Source organism: Sander vitreus, chromosome 9 (assembly GCF_031162955.1).
Source record: "Sander vitreus isolate 19-12246 chromosome 9, sanVit1, whole genome shotgun sequence".
Classification (NCBI taxonomy): Eukaryota; Metazoa; Chordata; class Actinopteri; order Perciformes; family Percidae; genus Sander; species Sander vitreus.
Genome location: NC_135863.1, coordinates 16788712 through 16796077, shown reverse-complemented (window position 1 = coordinate 16796077; position 7366 = coordinate 16788712). Strand labels below are relative to the sequence as shown.

The window sequence follows — 7366 nt, the reverse complement described above, 5'->3', positions numbered from 1 at the left end:
TCTTTCTGTGGGGTTTTTTTGTGGAACTTATAAAGCGCTAACCGATTTCTTTATCTCACCTAAATGCCACATTGGAAATACTGGTAACTGTGACTGATATTGGTATGCAGCTGCGTGAACACTGACTATTGAACCAGCCAAGGCTTTTTTTTGCCAATAACCTCAGTCTGACTTTAGAACTGTCATACCTGCTAGTTGATAGTTTCACCTTGTTGCAGGTATTGATGATACTAGTGTGAATTGAGATCATTTTACACCCTGACTCAACCATTCTCCAATTTAGAGGAGATTAGGTATTCCTCATCTGACTCTTATTGGAAATTTGTTAAGATTTGGGGTCCCTTTTATTGATTATATCAGAAGGCAAATAAACTTTATGTACGTGGATTTGTGTCCTGACAGTGTAGGAAATCTAAAAATATTTGGGGGAACAACTTTTGCCCCGACTATATAAAAAAATCTTGGGACACTTTAAAAACCGTCATTAGTGCATAAAGTTAGCTGTTATATGTAACTGCTCTGTTTAAGTGAGTGTATTAGACACTGAGATGGAAATTGAATAAAAATAAACTGGTAAATATATTTTTCTTTGGTTCCTCTAACACATTTTTCTACAATAATTCTGAGGTTTCTTGGGGCATTTTTGAGCCCCTTAATTTCTGACACTGCCTTCTGAATATGGCTCTGTACAATTACTTTTTCAAAATGACACTCAGCCCCAGTATGTGTAGGGATGCATTTGCTACTCTGGCAAACTTTTATTTTGCCTCTTTTCTATGGCTGGGTGGAGTGTAAAAAGCAGTAAATAATAATATAGAGAAGTTATTACAAAGATCATTAAAAGAATAAATAGCTTTGAGACTTTTCCAATCAACTATTCTCCCCTTAAATGAGAAACACAATACTCTACTTAACTATTAATTAGTACTTGGGTATGGGTATTTGATTCTCACCAGGGATCAAGAGTAGTCGTCCCCTAACCTGGGGCCTGGGCCCCCCAAGAGGTTGACTAATGATTAAGAAGGTGGGCCATTGGATTTCATGTAGCTCAGTTTCAACTGGTCATGGTAAACAAGATCCAACTGGCAAGACATTTAATTGCTTTTAATGTCATTACCTAAATACCTGAACTACAGTATACTGTATAAACAATCCATATGACACTACATCCAGGCTGAGACAATTTTGCTTGCATCTATTTTAGAAACAGGAAAGGCTCTGTTACATATCTATTTCTGTCTTGTTTTTTTTTTTTCAACACTGTAAAAGTAAGATGCCTGAGTAGGTCATAGACTAACCACGAGATTTAGGCTGTTAGCACTAAATTTACAGCGCATGAGACCCGAGGCGTGTGCCCATATGTTTCTACATATAAATAGGCTATAATAATTTCTCATTTCCCCTGAGGAAGCTACTGTCATTTCATTATGCTGGTCTGTTCTGTACACACAACTCTGTTGCATGTACTGTATGTCTGTCCTCAGAGAGGGAGCCCTCCTCAGTTGCTCACCCTGAAGTTTCTACAATCTTTTCCCCGTTCAATGTTTTTTTTTTTTTTGGGATAGTTCAAAGGACAGAGTGTCATATGCTGTACAGCCTGTAAAGCCATCTGAGGCTAATTTGTGATATTGGGCAAAAAAATTTACTTGATTGACCTGACTGAGGGAATACCTTATCCTGTCACAGAGTTAGTGTGAACAGCTCATCATACCACAGCTAATTAAAGAACAGGTCAGGTGCATGTATTCTGCAGCTCATCATTCCCAAAGTACATTGACAACCAATGTTTCTTTCATTAGCGGAACAAAGGGTCATTTGGACTTTAAAATCAGTCAGAAAAGAGAGGTGATTTGGCTCGTTTTGAGTCCCAGTTGTTTAAACTCTACTATGAAGCAGCAGTGAGCAACAGTTAACATGACATTCCTGTCAATTTGGAAAAGCAGTGCATTTATAACTAGCAAATGTTCCCCTTCTTTTTATTGACACCAATTACGGTAACACCCATTATTTTAGCTCCCAATGACATAAGCTGTGGGTACGTATAATCTGTCATGTGTGTGTCTCGTGGAAATGGAGGGACATGGTGATTGTTGTGACGCTGTAGCAGGAGGACGTGGAGTAAACCACACTGGCCTGGGCTCCTGGTGCTAAGAATTACAGCAGTATGTGTGATGGCTGTTAAAGCACACAGGGGTGTACCACAAAATTCTGGGCCCTGTAGAAAGACATTCTCTATGGGCCCCTCCCCACATCCACAGCTATTCATTCTAGAAGCTTTTTCACGAACTTCTTCTCAATATGTGTCATAGGACACTGAGGTTTATTATCTACATGGACAAACTCACTCAGTGTGATAGCATGTAAACATGTAGAAACAATATAGTTTGCTCGTGACCATGTTTTATCACGCTCGTGAGATATGACATAATCCTGACGCCACACTGGTGGCGGAGGCAGCGGCTGCCATACAAGGTGCCACCTACTCATCAGATAAACATTCCCGCACATTGACACATCGATGGCGCAGCATCGGGAGCAGTTTGGGGTTCAGTGTCTTGCCCAAGGATACTTCGACATGTGACTGCAGGGGGTCGGATCGAACCACCAACCTTCCAATCGACGACCGCTACCACCTGCGCCACAGCCGCCCCGTCGGGTCATGTAGGCTACTGTATGTTATTACTTCACTGTATTTATCTTAATTTTATATCTTATGTACAAAACCAGTTATGTATACTTGTGTGCTTTTACTGAAGTACGAGTTTGAATGCAGGATTTTAAGTTGCAACAGAATATTTTAACATTGTTGCATTGCTTATTTTACTGAAGCAAATTATCTGAGTACAAATACTCAATTACAAGTAAAGAAAAACACAGAGTACTTTCCGTGTCAAAAGTACTGATTGGGGCGGCGAAATGACTATCACTGTTATATCATACATCATTAAATAATAAGTGATGAAATAACAGAGCCATGCGAAACGTTTCTATATACTGTTGGATGATTTAATCTATAACACTGAATCAAATTACTTATCACATAGGGCAGGTTTTCCATTATTTGCAAGTTTGGTATTTGGACCCCCGGCTCCTCCTGTCTTCTTGTCAAAGTGTCCTTGAGCATGACACTGAAGCTCAACACAGATGCAGTCCATTTACCATTCAACATTTATTTTACAAACTGATCGGATGTTTTGTATTAAAATCTTAATCCACAAAGTAATCATGGCTGTCAAAATGCAGCAAAGTATAAAGTAAAATATTTCCTTCTGAAATGGTACAATTCTTCTTAAGTACAGTGACTTTTTCTTCACTCTACCCACTACATTTCCAGGTTATATCTGGGAAATAAACAACAAACAAAAAGCCTCTACCTGTATCTTTAACCTAATAAGCAACTTTGATGGAAACTAAAGCCAGTGTTCATTTATGGTGTCCGTCACGTTGGACATTTTAAATTGTGTGTCAAGGAGTTAGGGACAGAGGAGTGTCACTGGCTGAAAGATCTTATCCAACCAACCGTAGTAGTTAGCACATTTACAGTTAGTTACAATTTGCTTATTGTACAATTTATTCTGTGGAAAATCGTGTTGTGTATTTTTAAATTCATGAGAAATTCAGAGACAGAGATTGGAAGCTTGGCTTTGGTGTCACGTGGTACTTTTGCAAGCTTGCATTGGTATATGTACACAGACCCCATCGAGCAGGTCCTGCAGTTAAAGATAAGGGTTTCAACAGAAAGAGACTCCCTGAGTTGTTCTTAAAGCTGACTGCTGTGTAGTCTCGGTACTCGGTGTACTAGGAGTGAATGTCAAGCATGCTGCAGATACAGTATATAGATAAGAGACGGTATAAGCAGTTGCATAACTATTCTCCTTTTTCACTAGTTTGGTTGAAAACGTGTATCATCATTGATAGCGTGGTTCATCTCCTCTCTAGGCCCCTGCTGGAAGTTTTCGACAAGAGCTATTACATCACAGTTTCCTATGAGGAGTGCAAGAGAAGGAGAAGGTGAGTGGACACAAACATTGTATTGTTAATGTTTACCCTTTATTTTTTAATAAATACATTCTCACATTTACCCTTTTGTAGTCATTGACTTCAGCTGATTTCCCCCTATATTCCTATTATGGCAAGTGCACATTTTCTAACGGTGTGTTATTATCTTCATTACAAGACAGTACACTGTTCCCGACCCCCCCGGCCTGTTTGATGGCCATGTGTGGCCGATGTACCTGAAGCACAGGAGAGAGATGGAGAACAGCGGCTTGAATATTGGTATGTTGCAGCTTGTGTTTGTTTTGTTTTTTTATTTATATTAGCTAATGCTTTGGGAATTTTAGTGTAATCAATTCTATTATTCCAACAGTTTTTTTAGGACAGATTTTAAACACCTTATTAATTGATAAACTTTGTATGTGTTGCAGAGTGCCTGGATGGGTTGAAGTCCAGAGATGTGATCTACAATTTTTAAGTTTTTCTTGCAGCAGGAAGACTCCTCTCCATCCCTGTACAGAACTTGTAAATAGGCCCACGGATTTTTTTATGAAGTTTATTATAATTTGATTCTTTGTTTTTAAGGAAAACAAAGCAATGTTAAGTTATTGTATTATTTTTTTTTTTATTGTCTTCAGATGATCAGTATTTTTGTTTTTCCTTTTTTAAAGTGATTGTTGAACCAGAGCATTACTGTGTTACTGTTATGTTAAACCACTGACTTGTACTGGACCATTTGTCACATTCTCCTACAAATAAATGCATTAGTTGGTGTTAATATACAGTAAGTAGATGCATACATTCAAAGTAATTGTCATTACAAAATTAAATTTTGTTGATATAATTCTATCTTTCTGTGGGGTTTTTTTGTGGAACTTATAAAGCGCTAACCGATTTCTTTATCTCACCTAAATGCCACATTGGAAATACTGGTAACTGTGACTGATATTGGTATGCAGCTGCGTGAACACTGACTATTGAACCAGCCAAGGCTTTTTTTTGCCAATAACCTCAGTCTGACTTTAGAACTGTCATACCTGCTAGTTGATAGTTTCACCTTGTTGCAGGTATTGATGATACTAGTGTGAATTGAGATCATTTTACACCCTGACTCAACCATTCTCCAATTTAGAGGAGATTAGGTATTCCTCATCTGACTCTTATTGGAAATTTGTTAAGATTTGGGGTCCCTTTATTGATTATATCAGAAGGCAAATCAACTCGGCTGTAACTTTATGTACGTGGATTTGTGTCCTTCTGACAGTGTAGGAAATGTAAACATATTTGGGGAGCAACTTTTGCCCCAACTATCAAAAATATTTGGGGACACTTTAAAAACCATCATTAGTGCACAAAATTAGCTGTTATATGTAACTGCTCTGTTTAAGTGAGTGTCTATTAGACACTGAGATGTTTATATGAATAATAAAAATAATAATAAAAATAAAAATGATGGCTTAAAGCAACACTATGTAACTTTTCCTGCTTCGGCCCTCCTACAGGTTGTCTCATTGGAACTACAGCTAGTTGGAACTACAACTAGCTGTAGTTCCAACTACAGAACTTCCAATAGTGTTCCAATAGTGTTGCTTTAACGTAGGTTTAGATTATTGGTCTAAACTGTTAAATATATTTTTCTTTTGCCCCTCTATCACATTTTTTATGGCAATTCTGACCCAATAAGCAACTTTGATGGAAACTAAAGCCAGTGTTCATTTATGGTGTCCGTCACGTTGGACGTTTTAAATTGTGTGTCAAGGAGTTAGGGACAGAGGAGTGTCACTGGCTGAAAGATCTTAAGTGCTTACACTGTGAGAGACCACCCACATAGCTGGATGAATGACACCCATCCGGTCACAGCCTGCCTGAGCCAACTAGACCTGGACCCTGTGGTTATGTCCCATTACACACACACACACACACACACACACACACACACACACACACACACACACACACTGCCTACTCCTGTTTCTCACACTCACTAATGGATTTATACTCACAGAGATTCTGAGAGCTTGCCAGGGTGTGTGTATATTTAGAGGGGGGGGTCATGTAGTGTTGGTACAGGAGCAGATACAAGTGGTTTTATACACTCTGACCTCCTCTAATCCCAAGCATGCTGGTTGCTTTCGTCATCATCACTCGGGACTGGCACCACGCTACTGGCTACAAGTCTGTCCACACGTCTAAGCAGCCAGAATAAATAAATAAAGGCAAAGGTGAGGGCCTCTCACTACTTCCTGCCAATCTACATCATGATCATCATTAACCTCTCACCCAACAAAATCAGATGTGATGACTGTGGCTACTGTATTTCTTTTTTACCAATATTATTGTAATTTGTCACCCCATTTTAGCAAAGTCTTCATGTTACTGTTTTATCAACATCAACTACAGTATAGACCAGACTGGTTTCATGTTTTCATGGTTTCAATGACCCATCCTGCAATAAATGTGATGGTAGAAAGTGAAGCACATAGAAAATGAAATGTAGAGCTCCCTGACATCGCTCACATATTACACATTTGGGGCTATATATAAATGGTCTGCAGCCTAATATATGAAGGAGGTCCAGCCCTTTAAAACACTACAGTGATTAAGGACTATAAATATAAACTTGACATGACTTTGAAGTGTGTCATACAGTGCATGTTAAATTGAGTCAGCGGATAACATGACATGGAGGCTATTGAAAAAGAATTAGGCATTTTCCATACAAATATTTATATTAAATTGAAAAAAAAACCATAAAACCCATATAAAGATGTGTGTCCTGTGCAGTGATACAATTTAGTGTTAAATTTGTCACTGTGTACAATAGATGGAAGTTATTGAAAAAAATCATGTTTAATTGAAATAGCCTATTTATGTAAAATAGAAAAAGCACTCAAATACTATATATATATATATATATATATATATATATATATACATATATATATATCATTATATTAATGAAGAAGCACACCTTCCTACAGGCCACCACAGCCACTAACTCCTAGTGGTTGGAGAGCCAGTTTGGAGGTGTATAATCTCCCCCTACTGGACTGGATATGGAACACTAGATTGACAGTAAAAAGGAACATCTAAATTGTCTGTTAAATCTGGAGGAATTTTAACATAAAAGACATTTTTGTTTTTATACATATTTTCACTTACTTATAGAGAGAACAGAACCATTATCAAAGGGACACAAAATAAGAACCTGGAAATGTATTTTGATCTATTTCTGTCTATCCTCATGTCATCTGTGTCTTGATTTGTGACTGAAAGTGTAAGATATTACACTAGAGAGTACCCTAAACATTTGTCAAAATGCCACAAAAAATGATAGAGTCAGATCGCTTACAATACCTATTGCTATTAG

General features: G+C 37.9%; 1 protein-coding gene across 1 annotated transcript; it reads left to right on the top strand.

The window, feature by feature from the left end:
• The first annotated feature begins 3563 nt into the window (after positions 1–3563).
• LOC144522905 (nicotinamide riboside kinase 2-like) lies at positions 3564–4845 on the top strand. The gene is made up of 4 exons (XM_078258153.1): positions 3564–3849; positions 3940–4011; positions 4178–4278; positions 4428–4845. The coding sequence occupies exons 1-4, from the start codon at positions 3809–3811 to the stop codon at positions 4472–4474; spliced, it is 261 nt and encodes an 86-aa protein (XP_078114279.1). The 5' UTR covers positions 3564–3808; the 3' UTR covers positions 4475–4845.
• The last annotated feature ends 2521 nt before the right edge of the window (positions 4846–7366 follow it).